Source organism: Aythya ferina, assembly GCF_964211825.1.
Source record: "Aythya ferina genome assembly, chromosome: 1".
In the NCBI taxonomy this organism is placed as follows: Eukaryota; Metazoa; Chordata; class Aves; order Anseriformes; family Anatidae; genus Aythya; species Aythya ferina.
Window position 1 is genome coordinate 91,116,604 of NC_140296.1, and position 21,742 is coordinate 91,138,345.

General features: G+C 37.7%; 1 protein-coding gene across 16 annotated transcripts in view; it reads left to right on the forward strand.

Moving 5' to 3' along the window:
- The window catches only part of KDM6A (lysine demethylase 6A), a 151,978-nt gene that overhangs the window by 68,045 nt on the left and 62,191 nt on the right, over positions 1-21,742 (forward strand). For all 16 annotated transcript variants that reach the window (XR_014688857.1, XM_084507155.1, XM_084507163.1 and 13 more), the window contains exons 5-7: positions 2,278-2,336; positions 11,606-11,726; positions 21,610-21,664. Coding sequence is in view for 15 of the 16 variants with exons in the window: in XM_084507155.1 (XP_084363281.1) it covers positions 2,278-2,336; positions 11,606-11,726; positions 21,610-21,664 (235 nt within the window). In the remaining variant the exon portion in view is untranslated. The remainder of the gene's footprint in view (positions 1-2,277; positions 2,337-11,605; positions 11,727-21,609; positions 21,665-21,742) is intronic.

Sequence of the window (21,742 nt, forward strand, 5' to 3'; positions counted from 1 at the left end):
GCGTTGAAGTGTTACAAAGTCTTAAATCTTGCCCTGTTTTTTTATTGAGAAGACAGCGCTATCTTAACATGTTCTTAAGGTCAGTCCCAAGTGCATTGCAAAGCTGAAGGAGAATGAGAAAAATTAGAAAGCCAGCCACAAAACAAAGGATGGAGTTCTAATAGCGGACTTGTGTTTTACTGCAATGGGGGCAACCTGAAAGCTTCATGTAAATTTGGTATGCTAATTACACTTGGACAAATCTACCCGCATTTTGGACTTGTCCAATGTCTTGATTGTTGAGTATTATTAACCCTTAGGACCAAAATAACAGCTAGATTAATCTTCTGAATATTCCAATTTTGTCTGTGAATCTTAATAAGTATCAGAAGAGGAATTAAACTCTTAAAGATTAAAGAGGTTTTAGTTGTCTGGTATATTTTTGCCTGCATTTTGCAGTGTGGTGATGAAGGATTTTTTTATTATTAGTCTCTATGGTGATCTAGTCTTGGATCGCAGTTGTTGAATCTCCGAGGTAACATTGAACAACTTTGTTCACTTCTCTTCTCTAAATAAGCGTGGCCAGAACAGCGTAAAGGCAGCTAGGTGTATGCGGTATTTTGCAGGCTTCCATTTTGCACATGTGAAAATCTCTCTCCATTGTTGTCTTACTTCTTCATGGAAAATATCATAGTCCAAGGCATTATGTATGTTCAGTTTTTGAGCTTGTCTTCATTCTTAGTCTGCTGTTGCCAGAACAGATTTGACTAACAGCAAGTACATGGGGTACAGAGTTGAAGATCTCGTATCTTTATGATGTCCATGTTGCGGTTTTGTTCACTTGAACGGGAACGTGATTTTATGGTAGTATTACGACTGCCATCCTTTTATTGTCTGTGTACTTCTCTTTCCACTCCCTTTGTACAGTGCTCTGATTGTCATAGTAGCTGGTCATACCACAGCGTTTTCTTGGAACTTGTCCATTACTAAAGCTATGATCCAACTGTATTCATGAAGGGATCTTTGGCATTTCCCCTGTTTTTAATTTGCATTTAGAAGATGCAAATGAGGTATAATGAAATTGTAATACTAGGTTCTGTTTCTGATGAGTGCTTGCTCTTCAAATTCTGTTCTAGTTACCAATTGCTTTCTAGGAGAAATTTGCTTACATCTTACATATTTCAGTTGGGTTTAAGGCATATCTAGGATTTCCATTGTCAGGTTTCATAGAAACGAGAGTTGTTGAAGAAGTGAATGCAAGTGGAATAGGGATTATCTTGAAGAAGAATCTTTGAGAATGCAAACGCCATCTCTGGTTTGTGTATCAGAGCTCTGTTTCCTTTGGGATGTATTCATGGTCTCTTGAAAACAGTGTTACACACATGAAAAAAACTAAAATTGTGTTGTAGGCAGCATATATGTGTTTTCTTCTGTAAATAACGGAATAGCTGCTAAACAGGGAACAATTTTACTGTGGCATAACATTTGTCAAAAGAAAAAGTTGGTTAATTTTTATATAATTTAGGAAATATGTAATATTTATTTGGAAAATCGGGTAGTTAATCATTCATTAAACCCCCTGGTAATGTCACTTGGGAAGCAACGCTTTCCTTTGTGAAAAGAAAATGGGGGGGAAGATGAGTTGTCAGTAGGAAAATGGTAATTTTTTTTCCTTTTACTGCAAAACAGGGTAATTGAAGATAGAAATTAGATTAATGATGAAGAAATCTGATTGTCTTAGGTTTGAAGCTGATGGCCTGTATTTTTAGTATTCAGAAAAATTACAGTTTCCTTAAGCATATTTTGAGATTCATATAATTAATGTTCTACTATAGACGCTGAAATCAGTGTGCGTAGCTTTGTTTACTTTTATGTGAATATAAATTATTATAACTATGACATGGTCTTAGGTTATAAAACATTTTTATTGTATTAAATTGCCAAAGACTGTTGTTTGCTTTCCTGCTATTGTACAAATGGAACAAAGCACATCAGTGTCTCTGATGTGAAAGTACTTGAATATTATGGTAGTTACTATTCCTCAAAAAATATGTTTCTGCATTTAAATTCAGAATTTAGTACTAAATTTTACAAAGAATTGCATTTAAAAAAAAAAAAAAAATCTCTAGCTGTCTTCTTATTCCTTCTTTTTCATTCCTCCTGTTCAAGGTGAAATTAAAATATCCCTATCTTACAATGGAAATTGAATGTCAAACGATGAACAAAATAGTTGCAACTCAATGGTATAGATTATGGTTGGTTTATCTGGTTTTAAACATTGCTTATTTTCTTTTACAGAATGCTGCCTTTTTATATGGCCTTGGTTTGGTCTACTTCCATTACAATGCCTTTCAATGGTAAGTGGGAATAAAACAACAGTATCAGTGTATTTTGCAGTGTTCATTGGTAGCTGAATATTTCAACTTTAATGTTATTGTACAATAGTTTAAGTTTTGTGGCATAAATATGATACTTGAAGATATATTGCCCTGTATCTCCTATCTGACTTACTTGTGGCAGCTGCAGCAGTTGCTTGAATAGGAAAGCAATTAGAGAGAGGGAGTTTTAGCTTCTTATAATGCAATTCAGCGAGGGGAATGGAGCGGTATGACTCAACAGGTTTTTGTGAATTCTCAGTGTCTAAGGTCTGCAGCATATGTTGTGAAGAAATTTTCTGTTTCTCTGGGAAAAGAAGTGGCAAAGTAGGTTTGTTTTCATTTAGCTTGTTATTCAGTAATTTTTCCATAAGTGTATACAGTGACAGGTTTTGGACATGAGCAGCAGTACACTTTGTCCTGAATGTTTAAAACTGTCATAAAAACTCAGTTATAAAGAGCTGTAAATTCTGGCAGGGTTTTGGGGGTGGGAAGGGCTTGCTTTTGTGTTGGGGGCGGGTAAAGGCTTGGTTTGATGGTTTTGTGGGTGATTTTGGTTTGGTTTTGCCTCACTGGTGTTGAGAGAAGAATGAGAAATGGTATAGACTTGATAAATGGGGTTCTCTTGACAGATCCCCAAACTTTCCTGGTCAGTAATAAGAAAGGTATGGTTTATTCTTAAACTCATTGTTATCATCGGAATAAAGTCAAATAAATGCAGTGTTTAGATCAGAGCTTTTTTCATAAAATTGATTAGTTTACCTTTTTTTTTTTCTTCTTCTCTTCCGTGCTCATTTCTTTGTGGTATATATTTCTCTAGTAACACTTAGTACAGAAGCTCAAAATAAAATTAATGTAATTTTACTATTTAGTTGATCACACAAAAATTTATCATCTTGCTAGACTAAGCATGCCTGAAGCTAAGGAAGTAGTCAGTGACTACTGACTGATAGCTTGGAACAACAAAATGAGATTTCTGCCCACCTCCTATTCCCCCGCCCCCCCCCCCAAATAAATATATCAAAAGTTTCTGCGTATCTGTAAGACAAAAGATTCATGCTTTCCTCAGGCAGGAAGTCAGCTTTTATTTTTGAAATGAACATAAGTTGGTTAAATCATGATCTCAGAACCTTGATTTTTTTTTTTTTTCCGTCTTAAAACTCAAATGCTTTCTTTGTTAATAGTGGTGCAATGCATGCCATGTATTGTACATGACGTGCAATTACATTCCATTCTAATATGAGAGAAGAGCAAAAAAGTTTTCAGAAAAACAAGAATCTTTTAAGATTGTGATCTTCTTTCTTCAATTTTGCTAAGTTTCAGAATGTTCTTGTTCTGATGCAAGCTTTGCTTCATCATTTTAACGTGTTAACAGTTTGCATTGTGAAAATGATGTAAAATGAGTCAAATTACACAAAAAGTTACATTTAGAGTAGTAACTTATTGAGAGGCCACCTTCTCAACGTAGACTGTTGCCATTAGTGGATCAGGTTTTTTGGCATTGTTCAGTGGAGGGAGCAACAAAGTCAGGTCATTGTGAAGCCTAAGTATTGATAGTTTGCTGCCTTGAATTAATTCAGATTTTTCTTACATTCTTTCGAGTAACCTTGTTGAGAACATGAGTATATATTGATGTCTTAAGTTATGATGTCTTAACTGCATATAGAGCTGTTTGTTAATGTAGTTTAAAATGATCAAATCTGTCTCTTCATTCATACCAGAAAGGTATATGTAGTGTGGTACTAAAGAAGTTGTGTATATGAGAATATTGGGCAGAACTTACAAGGGAAAAAAGTCTAATGCAGATAAAATCTTACACTTCTGTATGTATTTTTTTTTATTCCACTTGAGTGTTTCTTCCCTTACTATGTTTTGGGGACAGGAGTGGGTTGTGTCGGTGTGAGTATTTAGGTGTGACAAAATCATAATTAGCTTGGAGCTGATTGCAAGTCACTTGCAGTAGAGATATTCTTTGTACACTTGGTCTTCCACAAGTCTCCACTGCAGATTGCAAGGAGAATCTTCGTTCTTTCAGAGTGAAACACTAGACAAACAGTCTTGTTTTCTGCTAAAGTTGTTCCATCTATTTACATTCGTAAAGTACATAAATCTGTGTATTTCATACAGGTAAAAGAGACTTCAAGATTGTTTAAGGTTGTTTAACTTACTGTGCTTCATTCATTAATATTTTATTTCATTCATACAACCTTAGATAGTCATAGATTTTAAGGAGAGGCATGTTCATAGTCTTCCCAGAAGGAAGGGTTAATGAATCATCTGTCATACAAATAGGGACAATATACGAGCAAGTGAGAATAAGGTCAGTTTTAAAATTGTTGTTCATACTTTCACATTATTTTTTGATTTTTTCAGTATTCATAAAAAGAAGTGTTGGACTGACTCCAAGACACATGCAATTCTTTGTATTCAATATTGCACGCTTCTGTACATGCGAAAGAAGCGTTACAGTGTTAAGTGCTAAATCTTATCTGACACATCATTTTATATTGGTTGTTTTGTTTGACAATTTATGTAAGAACCGAAAGTACTTATATACGTGTAAGTATATGTAAATATTGTGATAGCGTGATCAAAGATATTTTATGCAATTTTTTAGTAAGATATGACATAAGGGATTCGCTCCAAAGAAAGTTGTATAGATCTTAGATTTTGATACTCCTTCTACACCATTTGTCATCAAGTTGTGAGAAAAGTAGATGGCTGGTTTTCCCTGTTTCTCAAGTAGAGCAAAACACCAGAATAGAGATAGCTGAGATACTGTCATAACTTGAGTAATTTCATGTCCTCCTTAGTTGTCTTCTAGATGGAACAATGAAAAATTTGTAGTTGTTCATCAAAGACTATCCTTAAACGTGGTGCAGTAGTTACAGTCCTTGTAGAGGCTCGAATGCCAAATTTGCTCTTGTACTTCACTAAGGATTCTGAACCTGCCTGGTGTATGAGGTGCTGATTTGAGTCCCTCCAAGAGAAGCAGATGGAGTCCAAGCTCTGCAGCTGTGTCCTGCAACTGGTTCTCCTGCTCTGCTGGGATCCCCGTGCACTAATGGTGGTGCTCTGAGGCCAGCCCACAGTGTCTTCAATGACTGTTACCTGCAAATCGCTGGACAGCGTGTGAGAGAGAGAGGGTGTTCCTTAAAACACCTACAGGACACTGAGATTACAGTCACCCTTCTTGCATTATTTAACATATCCTTTGGCTCCTCAGCAAAAGGATTCTTTAGCAGCTTAGAAGTTTAGTACTACGTAAAACTTTGTGCTTCAGCATAGGCACCTTTGCAGGACCCAGCCCTGAAGAATACCAAAGTTGAATGTGAGAGATGGTCCAGACCCTTTCCTTCTCCTCCATCATGGCAAAAAAGGTGCAGACTGCCTTAGGGAAATCTGTCATCTCTGACAGGAGCTGTGGCCTCTCTGCAGCCATCCTTATCAAAGCAAAAGCAATGAGGTCATCTGTGCAATATCATATCATAACTAGATCATCAGCTGAACCACCATCTCTGCTTCTGGCTCTTAAAAAGTATCCTCACACTTTTGTAAGGCAAGGTGTCCTGTATGTTGGCATTTCTCCCATTAGCTGAAGTTTGACTCATTGGAAATGGGGTAGGAGCTCAGCGCAAAAAAAAAAATTGCCTCTGCAGCTCGGATTCAGAATTGAATGTTGACATGAAGAAGTCAGCTGCAGTCCCCTACACCTTTCATTATTATTATCTAATTCAAGTGAAGACATTCAGTGGGCAAGAGGCAGCAAGGATTCAAAACCCTTACAGGGAGAAGACAGCACCTCCATCTTGAACATTACAAGCACTGAGTAGGCTCTCCACATCCCTCTGCTGCTGCTGCTGAATTGCACAATCCTCCCAAGGCCAAGCAGGCGGTAGCATGTGGCTCTCCGTTGGTATCTGTGGTACTGTGTCCCAACTCTGCTGGCCTCGACACTTGAGAATCATTTTTCTTATAGAAATTTTTCAAAGATTTCAGTGGGACAGGAGAATTCTTTGACAGGTACCCACTTTGTGGAATACATGGAAAAGTTACCATCACCTGGGAGAGGGGCCTTAGTGCCAGACATATTTAATTATTTACTTGTGCTGAAGGAGTCTGTTCTCTTTCTTGCTTCGCTCCAGGTTTCCTGCCTGTCATTCTGTTGTATCTTGTTTTAAAGAAAGTGAAGGTTTGCTGTTCTCGCAGTCATCTTGAAAAGCAGCTGATTAAAGTGTTTTTCAAGTAGTCAGGTCTACAGTGGAATGTAAATATTTTTTTTTCAGTACTTTCATGGGCCAGCCTTCAGTCTTGCATTCACGATCATCTAACCAAGAAAGTGTTGTTTTATGTTGGTCACTGCCCATCTGTGACACAGGGAGAGTCCTGTCCTGTGCTGCTAAGGTGCCTTCTAGGCCCTTCTAGGCCCCCAAATGCAGTCTCTGTAGAGACTGCCTCCAGGTATAGCAATACTTGGTGCCATCATGAAAGGCATGGCATTTGATGAAATAGTCCAGTGGCTGCAGTTTGCCTGAGAAGCACTGAGGTTCACCTAATTAACAGTGACATTACCCTGGTAATTTGCAGCCTGTGGAGTTCCTGCTTTGGAAACACCTGCTACAGGGAAGTCCATGACGGACGTCATTTGAGAGCAGAAAAGCAGCTTGCCTGCCAATAACCTGTTATCTTCAACATACACATGTAGATTTATTTTCCTCTTCTATCAGAGTCCTCTTAGATGGTCAGGCGTTTTCAGTCTGTAGTTAAATTAATAAGGAGAGCAGAGTTTAAACAAGCACTGTGTAGATACTGCATTGTCAAACAGCTCCTAGTTTCCAGGTGGCTGGGTCTACGTATCTATTTTTATATACATAAAATGGGAATGCACATGTAGACTACGAATACTAGTGGTAGTTAACCATGAGCAAAGTAGTAATTGATTTGTCTTCTGGTCTCTTTTTGTCATTGTCTATCGAACCTGTTTCTTGGACTGATGAAAAAAGCATAATATCTGTTGGTAACAGGAAAATAAAAGGGTAGTCTCAGCTGCTGCTATGGAGAAACGTTTGGAGCCTGCTGCTCGAAGTGTTTCAGCATTCAGCAGTTACGGCACAATGGGCAGAGGAGTTACTGTATCTAAAGACTGTTAAAGTATTCCATGAAAATGCAGTAATGACTATTTCTGTATACATAAATTTTGTTCCTGTTCAAACTGTGCCGATGAGTTTCAAGTAGGAATTTGTCCATCATATCCTCGTGGCATTTTCATTAGTTATGCTTGGAGCAGGTGGTCAGAAAATTGGAAGAGAATAAAGAACAATAAAAAGAAAGTTTTACTCCAGCTGCACCAAGTAGTTTTCCCGACATGTTAGAATGTTATGTTCTTTTCTTCTGTAGGCTTTTTATGATTTTAATGTATTTTGTTAGAAACTCATGAGTGCTAACTTTTGAATAGTTAAATTGATGCTGTTTTATAATATACTTTTGTCCAGTTCGAATGGGTTTATATTCACAGTCTGTACAAGTAAAACCTTCCAATACATCTTACGAGAGTTCACTAAATGTTTAATAGAATATTCTATTAATTATTATTCAGCCTGCTTTTTATTATTCAGCCTACCATAATGGTAGGCATTGTTGTATAGATGAGTGGGTGGAAAGATAGCTGTAGTATTGATTTTGAAAGTCTAGATTTGGAGATGATAGATTCGTGTCACTTTTATGTTTTCTCAATTATTGTAGCAGTGCTGTACAAACGTAAGCCCAGAGGTGCACTTCATCCTCTGCAGTCTGTTTTCCAGTCCTGCTGTCCCATTTTGTCTAGTGTTAGCTAGCCAGCTTTTCCTGCCTGTTAATGGATACCTTCCCATTCTTGTTGAAGACTCTAATTTAATTTAAATAAATTCTAGTAGACTTAACCAAAGTTTTTTTCTTGCCAGGCAGTTGATCAATATCCTTTAGAGAACAAACCTGAAGTCGTCTCTTGCTGAATTTAGACTACTGTCATTTATTTCTACAGTGTGAGAGCTCCCAGCTGTTCATTTCTGTGATTTATCCTTTGGGCTAATGTATGTTTAGTCTGCTAAAGGATTAAAATGAAAAGCTGTGTCTGTGCATGAAGGCCAGTTAATTAGCGGTGGAGGCTAACAACCTATTTGAGCAAGGCTGTGTGCCATCATCTCATCTTCTACTACTACGCTTGCTCCTACTTTCCACATACTCTCATGTCCTCTTCCTTCCCTGTTGCACCAACATGTACCCATTGCCTTCGGATGTCACTGAGCACTTAGAACTGGGATGTATGGCAGTGACATTGCAGATATTTTACTATTGATATATGAAACGGGCTGAGTCCAGAGCTCTGAGCATAGTACAGAGGCAGAGAAAGCCCCAAAACAGAACCAGAGGTACCCCTGTGGTCCTTGTTCTTGACATCTACGATCATGGGTTCACTTCTCTTTGCTTAAATGTTTCTAGTAGGCAAAGTTAGATCAATATTAATTCATCAGTAGTGTAGAATTGCTTGTCTTTAAGAGTTAATATAATTAAGTCAGAGTTCGTATACAAATAGTTACTGTAATAATGTTAATAGGAAAATGTCTTCTCACTTCTGAGTGTTTTATTCTATGAAAATTTTACTAGTTAAGGCCATTGTTGTCAAATTAGACATGAGCACGCACCACTGGTAGAAATTGTGTAAAATGTTGCCTTTCAGATCACTTTATTTTTGAAATTTTGAGGATTCCATTTTTTTTGTAGAAATAATGGAAGCAATTTGTATTTGTTACTGGTGGTAATCATCTTGGAAAAGCTACAAATTACTTGATTGATATGCAATGAACACCAGAATTAAATAATGCAAATAAATAATATTTTGAAAGAAAAAGAAAATATAACTTAATACCTGATTTTTAGTTAGAAAAGCTACTTTGGTGATATTTGCCATATTCTTTTAACATTTTTGCCTGAATTTACTGAAATAATTGTGCTTAATTATAAATGTGTTACTTACTGGAATTCTCTTCTAGTTTTTATTACGGCATTCAGGGATACAGAGGTTTTTTTCAAGATGCAAGCAAGACACTGGCACAGGAGTTCACTAGCGTTTTAAGTATGATTCATGCTTAAAAGTAAATCCATCAAGTACTATAAACTGAAAGAACATTTCTAAATAGAGTCTTTGACCAACTGCTATGAGTCGGTGCATCCATTCCATTGCAAAGCATCTCTGCATTTTCCTCCCCAAACCATCAGTTTAGGAGTGATCAAGTACAGCTGAAATGCACAGCTAGAACGCCGCTATCTGATGGTTAACATGGTAACTCAAATGACATCTTAAAGGTTGTAGAGATTTTTGTTGTATTTGGATAAGTTTATCCAAATGTCCATCAAAGTAGGTTCAGAAAGGTGCCATTGCTTCTTGCACTGATCATGGTTAAGGGAGCAATGTCTTATTCTGTTCATTTTCTTCCTCCTTCTATGTGTTGGGCTCGGCTTGATTACAAATTTTGTCGGGTTGTAAGGTTATTGCAAATACTTATAATTACTACTGATGTTGAACCTGATGCCATGAGCATCTTAGATGAAGGTGAACGCTGTTGCCTGTGCAGAGGTAATTACACGTTGCAAACCTCAGGGGCTGTCCGTGACTAGCAGGTTCAAGTGCTAAATGTGATACAGTCATCTTACTGTCTGCTGGTTGCAACTTCACTTTGTTTCGAGTGCACCACTCCTCTGAAAGATGGGGTAGGCACGATTCTTTGAACAGGACACAAATAATGGGTTTTAAAACGCCAGTGCCCAACATTCTGCGTACTGTATTGGAGTTAAGATAAGAAATGCAGGTATACAATGATAAAATCTGTACTTCTGTGTGTAACAAAAGCATCACTTAAAATGGTAGTAGAATCTACAAGCATTTGTAAGCCAAAATTTGGTGATCGCTACACTGTTTGAAGGGTTTCCTTATAGACAATAGTGGGCATGCTGTTTCGGGACACAGCACCTTGTTAGTTCCAGTTTCGGTGTATTTCACCACCACCCATGATATTCTTGGAAAGTTTAAACAACATGTGAGAGGATGCTTAGCTAGTGCAAGTTGAGTCCCTTTTGTGCTTTACTTGCTTGCGTGAGCAGGGAAGTAGGGTACAAGGAGAGGAAAACCTTTCTGAAGGACTGTAAGCTTCAGTTCCACAGTGAAAATGTAGGTTTTTCCTAATTATTATTATTTTTTTTAATTTAAACTGTTCTTAAGCTGTATTTAAACAGTGAGATAATGCTTTAGGCACCAACATTTTTGTTGTGGAGGAAGGAAGGTGGATCTTCCAGAGGAAGATACAATGCCATCAGTATGTTTTGACATCAGGAAAGAGAAGAGCCCGTAAGATTTTTAGATCTGATGATGAATTCAAGAGCAATCATTTTGTGTGTTTTGTGAATGAAGCCTGTGCAAAATATTTCTTGCATTTCCCTTTGCAACTTCTGTCTGTATGAATGACATGGACGCCTGGAGTAGGAGTGAACTTCATTCGCCCAAACGTGGTGTGATTTGGGGGCACTGTGGGGTGTCCTGCCCAGCATCCCTGTGCTGTCCCCCAGTGGGTACAGGTGTCCCTATGGCCTTGCCTGTCACCTGCCTGCCCTGTGCCACCCTGGGGCCATGGAGGCAAGACTGGGTGTCCTGCCATGGGCATTTGAGTGACTGGGAAGTGAGGGAGTAACAGGTATTAGCTGAGTCCCTGGACAGCCTCGGTGCTAATACAGGGAGTAACAAAGTTGAAAGTAGAGCAAGTCAGGGCAGTGAGAGGAGGTGTGTGAGATCTTCTAGGCCTCCTGTTCTGCCCACCCTCTCAGGACTCTGTGCTAGCTCTAATCAAAAGCAGCCTAGCAGCTGGTTGTGACAGGACTGACCGCTGTGTACACCCTTGTTCTCCAGTTGCGTTAATTTTGTTGCTTATTCCTGAATCGTCCTTTCTGAAATAGCAGGCGTGTTGCTGTGTTTCAGGCAGCAAGTTAGTTTCTCCAAATGAACAGAGAAGATTATACTTTCAAATCAATTAGGATATCTGGAGTACGAAATGACCCAGTCTTTGAAGAACCAAAAATGATGCAGCAAAAACATTTAATCCATTATATTGATATGTTCTTCAGTAACAGTACTTTCTGATTTACTTTCTATTAGTCATACAAATAACTATTATAACAGTAATATTTCAGTAAAAAATAATACTTGTTATCTGTTTGTCTTTTAGGGCAATTAAAGCATTTCAGGAGGCGCTTTATGTTGATCCCAGCTTTTGTCGAGCCAAGGAAATTCATTTGCGACTTGGACTTATGTTCAAAGTGAACACAGACTATGAGTCCAGTTTAAAGGTAGGTTTAAGTCCTTTCAGATTGAATTTAATATTTGTTATAAGTTGTGTTGCATCTAAAAACTGAAAGGAATGCACAAATATATAGCTGTTAGATGCTGCACTATTTCATAAAAATCATTGAAAATAGAAAGCTTTTATGCAAAATATTGTTCTCATATCAATTTTTTATATTGTTTGTACCCTTCTAACAGTGTGAATGGAAGAGGGTAAATGAGTCCCTTGCAAGGAGGACTCTGAGAGGGAAAAGGTGTGCAAAAATTGGGGCTGCTGTGCCATATGGCTAAGTATGGTGTGCCCATGGCCATGCGATGTGATGGGGAGCATGGAAAGGCATGTTGGTTGATTTTTTTCTTTTATTTCGTGATTTGAGAGTCAGCTTGTAAGGCAGCAGTTTCTGACTAATCAGTTAGAAATGCTTTGTGTTAATACAGTACATTGTTTCTTCTCTACTCTTTTTTTTTTTTTTTAAATTTCATTTTACTGCTTGTATTCTTTTTTTTGGTCACTGATTGTAATCTGTAACTTTTATCTCCTTCCATTCAACATTTTTGCTCTTTTTTTTCCCCCTACTTCCGTTTCCCACTTTTATCCCCGTGCTTTTTTCCGTCACAGAACCTAAATTTAGGTATACATGTCTTGGAAAAAGGACATTTTATTTTAAAGGAGTTTCACGTTATACTGGGAATTACACCTGCATTGTTGAGAATTTGTCATTTGTAACTAGCTGTAATATATAAATATATTTCCGCATATTAATCTCCTCTAAAACCTATAAAAAAACATTTTTTTTTGTTTGTTTCCAAGAGTCTTGTAGAATGGCTTCCTTTTCCTGGCAGATTGTTTTCCTGCAGCTTGTATTTGTGAGGCTATCAGAAACACATTGTCAACGATTTGAAAGAGTGGAGTGTTACTCTCACATTTTCCTTTTGCTCTTTGTAATAACGGGAAGCACTTCTCTCATCAGGCTTTTCCTCTTTCATCCAGAGTCCAAGCTTTCACCAACAGAGACAGATGAAGTTGGGAATTGTAAATAGAGAGGTTGATGTTGCACAGGAATATGAAAGATTCACTGCAGTGAATGGCAAAAGAAGTCAAGGGGGGGAGGGGTGTAAGTTGGCCATTGTATGGGGAGTGGGATTATGTACGAGTTTGGATGGTCATATATCCCTATACTTTGGCATGAATTTTGCATTGACTATTTTGATAAATAGGGAATAAAAGGAAAAAATGCTGAAAAGTGTATTTTGTTTTTGTTTTTAAAGACATATTATAGGGACAAAATAGAAGAGTAAATCAGCAAGGAGGTAGTTAACTTTTAATGAAGTAGTGGAAGGAGATTCTACATTTTGATTTTTAACAGAAGAAAATGATCACTTAGACAACCACTTCCTGCTGTACCATAAAGTATGTAATTTTATCACTGAATCGAGTATTCAAATAGATATGATGAGAATTCATTCTAAATGTTCTACTGTGATTTTAACCACTTTGCAAAATAAAAGTTTGTCAATGATTAGGATTTTAAGTATAGCAAACCTTTAGTTTTCATTACACCAACCAGGATGGGGAGAAAAACACCAAAGAACTGTTTTAAAAATAGGAAAGGAATTAACTTTTTGCAATGCAAAATGACCATGATCCCATTGTTTTTATGTGCAGTGTGATTAAATCACTTAGGAAAACAAACAGACACAACAAAAACAGCTTACCCTGAAGCAGAGCGAAGGTCTTCAAGGGGATTAAGAAATAAACACGAGGGTGGATTTGCACTGAGGATAGTTTCCTTAAGTCAATAAGGCTGCAGGCTGTTGCTAAAAGGATGTCTCATTTTCCACCTCCCTGACTGATTGCATTGCTCTGCACCTTCTGCTGCTCTGAGCCCAGTGTCTTTCCATGTGCAGTCTGAGGTGGATCAGAGTCTGAACCACCTCGATTTGGGGTTGCACAGTTACTGGGGCTCTGGTAGATGGGAGGAGGTGGGAATGGCAGGGGGTGGGGAGAGCTGCATGCATATTTTCTGATGCACAAACACAAAACTGTACTCTGGAATTACCAACTGAAGCACCTAAGCTTGAGTTTCTGTTTTGTTTCCTTGACTGTGAAAATTGTTATCTTTAGCAGGGAATCGATAACAAACAGTGAGGAGCAAGAAAGAAAGGACCCAGTGGGGCAATCTAGTTGGTCTTGAACAGTTTCTGCTGTTTTCAGTTTAGTTGAGCTGTGGATTTAATCTAGTGTCCTGAGATGGATTCTTTTTGTTGTAGACTGAAACAGATCAATGTGTACATCAGAATATATAAATGGAGGAGGAGAATAGGTGGAGTAAACAGGACAGTAGCTCCTTGAAAAGCCAGTCAGGCTGATCCCTGAGTTAAGATTTAAGCCAGAGCTCTGTGAGTAGCAAGTCAGAAAATACTTCCTTAGTGAAGAGAACAAAATGAAGTGGCAGTGGTTATGCACAAGCATGAGGAGAATAAAATCAGAAAGAGTTGATGAAAGAGTGTGAAAGGATGTTTTCACAGAATGTCTGCCTCTTTCTCTGAGACTGAGTGTCTCGTCTTTTCACAACACAAAAGATGAGTAACCCAAAGTAATGAAACAACACAGTTGGCTTTTTTTTTGGGTAGCTGTTGCTGAAAGGATTCAGGATTTCAGAAGGGTGGCTCTGGTTTTTAGGATCTAGGCTGCTAGGGACTCGCCTTGAACATAGGCCATTTCCTGGGGCTGTAGAGGTCTAACAGAATCCATGGTCAGGTTTGAGCTTCCTGTACGATACAGAGGCAGAAAGTAGAGAAGTTTTCATCTGGTATTCTTCTGTGACGGTTCTGAATTTCACAAATTGTACCAACGTTGCGTTAATGTACTTTGAAATATCATAATATTTTTGATGGTATTTAAACATTCATGCTAAGTCTGTAATTGCTAAGAATAAACCACTGCCAACAGATGAGTCATTGTCAGTAAGAGTCTCCAGGCAAAGGGGGAAGGATGGGAGTCTGAAGGTCATATATTCCATGTTTTTCACAATTTTAGGCCATTAACATAAATCATCTATATTTTATGTAAGCAATTTAAGCACAAAATTAATTTTTACTATTTTAAGATGTTGATGATCAAGATAATTACTAGAGTGCTGTTTAACAAGCATAAAATCAACTCTCAGTGTTTTTTTTTTCAAAAATCAATTACTGCTTTTGCATGTTTTTAATATTGCTGCAGTTAAGACTTGCAAATTACTCTGAGAACCCTTGACTGCTGTGTTACCCCATTGCCATAAACTTTGGCAAGAACACTGGGGCTGTTGGAAATGACTTGGTCTTTAGGATTACATTAAGGGAAAAAAAGCTGCCCTTCTGGCTGAACGGAAAGTCGTCTTTGTATAACCTCACAGAGCAGTAGGACAGAAGTGATATGTGAATGCTGAATTTGCCTCATTCAACAGAAAAATATAATCAATTCCAAATTCGACTGCTGTTGTCTTGTGGGCGTAGGGAGGCAGGAGAGATTTTAATATTGATGACTGTAGCAGAAGCATACAGTTAAGGTTTATCTCACATTCCTAACCTTTTCACGCTTTTCTGCATGTCCCAGCCCACCAGGAGTACTGTTTTCGACTGTCTTAGCTGCAGTGGTACCATGGTAAGCTGAAAAGAGAATAAAGCAAGATGGTCAGGAATATAGTATACCTCTTTATTAGTACGCTTAGTGTAGTTGGAAAAAGCATTTGAGCTTCTGAGCACACGCCGTGTTATTTCTGGCATGTTACCTGCTTTTCTCCTAGTCTTCCTCTTCATTCAGTATATTCTTTTAATTTTAGCCTTCTTTTTCATAACGGTATGTACTCATCTTGTCTTACGTGTGTCTCAGTTCTTCCCCTGAGTACTTTTTGAATCTTAACCAATTTCGAGCCAATATGCCTGAATGAAAAGGTTTCAAAGAGAAGTTTCTGGAACATGCCTGTGGAACCATTTGTCTGAGCTCTGCAAGCTAAGGATGAGGTGAGCTGGTTGGCATCATCAGCAGAAGAGGCACCTTATGTGGCTGGGTATGGGACTGGTGTGTCAGGATGCAGAAAATAAAGCTGTCCCATCCACGCTTTGCGTCAGGAAGCCTGATGCTTCTTGACTAGCTGGCAAGCTGAACACAGAGGTGGGTAGAGCACACAGGTGTAGCTAGGTATGTTCTGTGGGACTACTGACCGCATAAAAGAGAGCTGAGGGAAAAAAGTTGTCATCTTATTTAGTTGAATAGTTGGGTTACATTGGAAACTGCAGCTATGAGAAACCAGTCATCCATCTGGTGCTCGTTCTGTTCTGCTGTGTTGAAGTATCATAGTGTGCTTTTGGTGGGGAGTTACAATGACAATCCCCAAAGACTTTGGACTGTAAAATTCAGTTCATTTCCTTTGTTTGCCGACACTACTTCAGGAAAAAAAAAAGTATTTTTTTTAATTATTTTTATTTTTTTTATTTATTAGAATGGTAACATTGAGGGAATGGTAAGTTCTAGGGAGGGCTTCTGTGGCTCTGGTTTTCTGAGTTTTGTTTTCGAATGGGTGGTCAGGAGGGACGCTGAACATGAGCAGGTTATTTACAAATGAAAGTATATTGTGGAGATTTTTACATTTTTATATATTTGTATGTGTATATATATTTTAAAGCATATTGCAGGTGCATCCTGTGCCCGGTGACAAAACCCACAAAATAATGAGAATTAAATTTTTCATGTTCTCAAATATCTGCCTTTTAGTAGAAATGCAGATCCTGTCTATCACTCTGGAGAAATTTTGCCTCCCTATTTATGGATAAAACAGCTATTCTGGTATTCTGCTGCAGGCTGATTCTTTGGTCATGCCCGTAAACGATCAATTCAAATAGATTTTTTGTATATATAATTACTTCCTAAAGATTCTTATTTGTTAGCAAGTTAGAGACATACTGCATATATTAGGCAAGGAAAAGGCTGCTAAAGAATTAGAATTTATTGGGAAGTATGCATGAATTACATTGAATATGCATGAAATATTAAAAAAAATTGAGACAGATGAACAGCTCAAAGAACCTATTTATACTCAGTACCTATTTATACCATCACTTTATTAATCTTCATGTCTATATATATCTTTAAAAGGATCTTTAGTTATTGGGAGGTATTTCATGTCAACAAGTAGCTGTTACAGACATATTGTTATGTCTTTTTCTCAATAATAAATGAAAGTTTATTTATGAAAGTGAAAACTTGTTTCAAAGCCTTCAAGTGCTATTTTACAGTCTTATTTTTCACATATGCCTAGATTAACAATTTTTTTTAGCTCACGCATGTTAATTTGAAGCTGTATGTATTCAATTATTAAAGAAAAATGAAATACTCAAAATCCATATAGATAAGACAAGTTTAAGTTTCTGAGGTCTACTTTTATCTCTGTAACTGGAGCAGAAACTGATCAGGAACGTTTACAGGTAAAAAGCAAAACAAATAAAGGACTTTGGCTATCATAAGGTGGATATCCAGGTATTCAAGCAGTATACCTAAAATATTTTGTCAAAAGCAGGGTGAAATTAGGCAAAAGATTTTATTTTGTTCTTAAAGTAAGTGGTTAGAAACAGCAGTTGGGAATTATGTTACTCTCTATGCCTTTGGAGTTTGTGTATGTGTATGACGGAGAAAAATATACCAGAAGTAAAAATACAGAAGTTTTTAACACAGCAGGTCATTGTAATGCAGCTGCAGTGGAGTTATTAGCACAACTGATTGTGATGGTAGATCACAACATGTGGCCTACAGAGGGCTTTGTTTTGTTCTCTCGTACTTAGTTTTGCTTGGGCTTTTAAGGCATTTTGCAGTTTTTCTGTAACAGAGGTCTGTAGGCGCGCTTTAGAAATGTCATGATTACAAAGAGAAGTAAATGCTAAAATTGAATTTACATGCTACATGGCATCTTCCATCATCTGTGGGGGGGAAAAAGAACAAACCACATGAAGAGAAATAGCTGGTTTTAAAGTTAAGCATTGAAGATAATGAGTGTAGGTGCCAGTACACTTGCTTGGTCTGTGGGCCTTCTGTTTGTGAGTGGTCGTGTATGTTTCCAGGCTTTCAAGCTCTAGCTCTGTGAAAAATGCAGCAAAGATGGACAAAAGTGACTGTGTGCCTGTTGTGTTCAAGCCTTCCCCTTCGAGATGAGCTCCTTCTGAACTCACAGGACCCAGAGAGCAGAGCAGGGAGCACGCAGAGGAGCTGCGCCCGCAGCTCGTCCTCTCCTGACCCTCTTCTCCCCAGGCCCCGGCCAGGCCTGGCAAATGGAGGCCTGGCGCTCTGCCATGGCTTATGCAAGGCTTTCTGTGCCCTACTTATCTGAACAAAGGCTGCTCTGAGGAGCAAAAGCAGCACACCTAAGTCACATAGGCAGAAAAAGCCATCTCTTGACAGAGTTATACTGAGTCATGATGGAGCTTGCCCTCATGGTAAGTCTGGGAGAACTGTCAGGTTTCGAACGATGGCTTGCCATGCTTGCTGAATAAATGCAGAACGGAGAATTACTGAGCGCTTCTTAATGCCCTCCTACAGAGCAGCAGGGTTGAGAATCACCGTTCTGAAGTCTGGGACTTCGATGTAGACAGAAGTATTATTAAAAATCTTGTAAAAAGAGGAAAATGGGTCTTCCTGCATTGGTCATTTACTAATGAAAAGCCAAAAAGAGTAGGGGCACTTGCCTGTAAAACTGTGAAGAGCTAGGGTGCTAAGAGGACTGGTGTTTAATTCTAGTACTGAAAACATATTAATCTGCTTAAATTCATGTCAGTTTACTTCTATTTTCCTACTAGAGCTAATACTTTCATCAGCTATGTTTATATGCAGTCCGCTGTACTTCTGATCCTTGAAAAGGTTACCTTCGCAATTGTTTCCACAATCAGAGGCAAGTCAAGGACTGGAGAGGAGACAGAGCAGGCTGTAGATAATTGTGCAATTACAGATGGCTACAAATCAAGGTATATTGTGACTTCGGCTGCAGCCCTTGAAGAGAGACTGTTACTTTTTAACATTCAGAACACTGCCTTCTAGGTAAATCCTCTTACTCAGGATTTGAATTTCTATAGACTGCTGTCTGCCTTGAGGTATTGTATGTCGTCTCTGAACTGCAGCGGCCTCTCCTGCATAATAACTATTTCACACAGCAGTAGCCAGCTTCAGTACTGCAATATTTGAGAGAGGTGCAGATGTTTGCTAGCTGCTTCTGTTTGTTGCAGAGATGGAAGTTGGAAATTATCACTGTTCTTTTAATTTTTGGTGCTGGTAATTGTAATTAGTGGACCTGCTTCTGGCTGATAAGTTCTTATGTGTCGGAGTGCATGCTTTTTTGTCTGTTTTTGAATACTTACCGCGGAGCTATGGATTATTTATCTAGCAAGAGGTGCAGGTTTGCTTGTGTCTGTGCATTTCAAAGGTTCTTGGTTTGAAAGGTTCTGGGCTGTCTGTGTGTTGCTTTGCAAGAATTGTTTAGGGCAAGTGGTTTGTTTTTCTGTAGTTACCTGCTTCAGATTATCCATTTCCTTATTCTTTGTGGCTTTGTAAACAGTTCTAGCAGAAATCTGCTACATCAAGAAAATTTTCATAATGTGGATTTTGAAATGGGAAAGACAGTAGGTCTGGTATGAGTAGGAATTTAAATCTTTAGAAGGCATTGGTAAGTGTACTCCTGCTTTTTACTGTACAGCACTGATATTTCTGGCATATTTAAATATTAAAATGGTTAGATTTTCTTGTATGGTTGCCTGCTTTCTCTCGGTGAGCCTCACTGCAATAACCTTTCTGCAAAGCTGCTGCAGAACAATTGTCAATTGCTTCTCTTTACATCTGCGGATTTTTATAATAGCATTGCTAGGTGAGAACAAATCTGTTCCTTTCTGCTTTATCTTTTCATATTAATTGTTAATGACAGTGTAAGCTTACATGTCTGTGCAAAATGGATTTTGAATCATTTCAATCAGTATACTCAATGTACAGGCCAAAGTATACAGGTCTGTTCCTTTTTGCTTTCCCCTCCTTTTTTTTTCTTTCTTTTTTGGTTAGGAAAAATGCGATATAATGTAGAACATCTTATTTTTATTTAGTCTTTTTTTTTTTTTAACTTGCCTGCTTAGTAGAATCACTATGGTAACAGACTAAAGGATGTCTCAGAGGCACACAAGTAGCATTGCAATGTGAGGGGAGATTTTAAGTTCTCTGTGACTGCTGAACACTAGAAAAAGGATCAGGCAAATCAGAGAAATAAGCTGGTATTTAGTATTAATAAGCTATTACTTAATGTTTATGCTAAGGTTAAAAAGCTATTTTACAAGTAATGTATACATGAGTTCATTGTTTTCTGTACCCTGTTTTGGGAATTATGTTGCTGAAGTTTTCATTAAAAATTGTAAATTTGGGTTAATCAACTTGAGTTTGTTTCATTTTCTAAAAGCTGCTATGTATTACAAATGGTGTTGATGTAAGTCAGTGAGGAGGTAAGCTGTGCTACTGTATGCCTCTGCTAATGAGGATGTTCTTTTCTTATACTGTGCTATGAATAATACATTAATTTTCTAATTTTTTTTCTGTTAAAATGTTTATGTTTGGTGTTCTGTTAAACTCTTGTAAATCTTTGAGATGTACATTATGTAGACATTATACACAATGTATTATTAGGAGCAGGAGGAAAGTTACCTAGATGCTTGGAGTACGACAGTATGGAAAGCAAGTTGCACATACATCTATTGTCAATGAATTATTTATTTTTTTTTCCTTCCTACTTACACTAATAAGCTCCTGATGCCTCCTCATATGGCATCCTGAACAGTGGCTGTCAATTTTGTGCTAAGTGGCTAAAATATTCTGAAGTATCAGTAACGTTTTGTGCATTCAAGCCATCCGATATTGTACTTTGTAGATAACTGTGTCAACTGTAGTATTTTACATGCTGTCTCTTAGGTTCCTGTATTCCTAGGCCTTACTCTCTGGTGGGTGGATGTACTCATCCGAATTCTCTGCTGCATGTAGGAATTTTCTGTGAAGTTTGTGGAAAAGGGAATGGGCACTTGAGTTTGTATGCCTAGTCTATTCATTTTAGCACACTTTTCAAACTGTAAATAGTGATCTCCAAGCTGGCATGACACTTATGAAATTATTGGTCACATCCAGGCTTTCTTGCAGATAACCTTTTTCTCTTTTTTTTGCGTTCTCTTCTTTCCAGATGAGTGAAATGCTTATCTCAGAATGTGAGAACACAAAGGTGTTCCCAAAATTTTTCGTGGTTCTTGAGGAAAAATGGTTAAAAATAAACAAGCTTTAGTATTTAACTGAAGTCAACCTGGTGGGGAGAGGGCATAAGAACTTACTAACTGCTATTGAATTCATGTTTTAATGTAGAGGTACTCATTTTAAGTGTGGTTTGACAAAAGAAAATGTTTAAAAAAAAAGAAAAAGAGAAACAAGATCACTCATTTGCATAAAAATACTCTGTTTTTCTAGATAAACAAATTTGTAGCTTGGATGTTGATCTTCATGAGACTATGAGCTAGTCGTGTAACTTCATTCTCAATTGTGCATTCCGAGGAAAACTTGATTTTCCAATTTTGACCATTCATTTGATGCAGTCATTGTTCAGATGCTGTCTGTTCTAATTATTTTGTGAAGATGTCTTTTGCAAGCTTGCATTGCTACATGTTTACAACAAAAATTTTACTTACGTCTAGTAAACACAGTTGAACAGAAATCGGAAATTGTTTTCTTTAAACCACTTGGTAAAATATGGTATTTATTTTCAAGTATCAGTTTGATTTATTCTTAGTAATTTGCCAAAGTACTAGAATTACGTTGTTTGAAAATCAAATCATCCTTGTTTTTTTCAGCATTTTCAGTTAGCTTTGATTGACTGCAATCCCTGCACTTTGTCTAACGCTGAAAGTAAGTAACTTTTAAGTATTTACATTAATTCTGTTCCAGATTAAAAAAAAAAAAGTCTTATATATGTTCACAATTGTA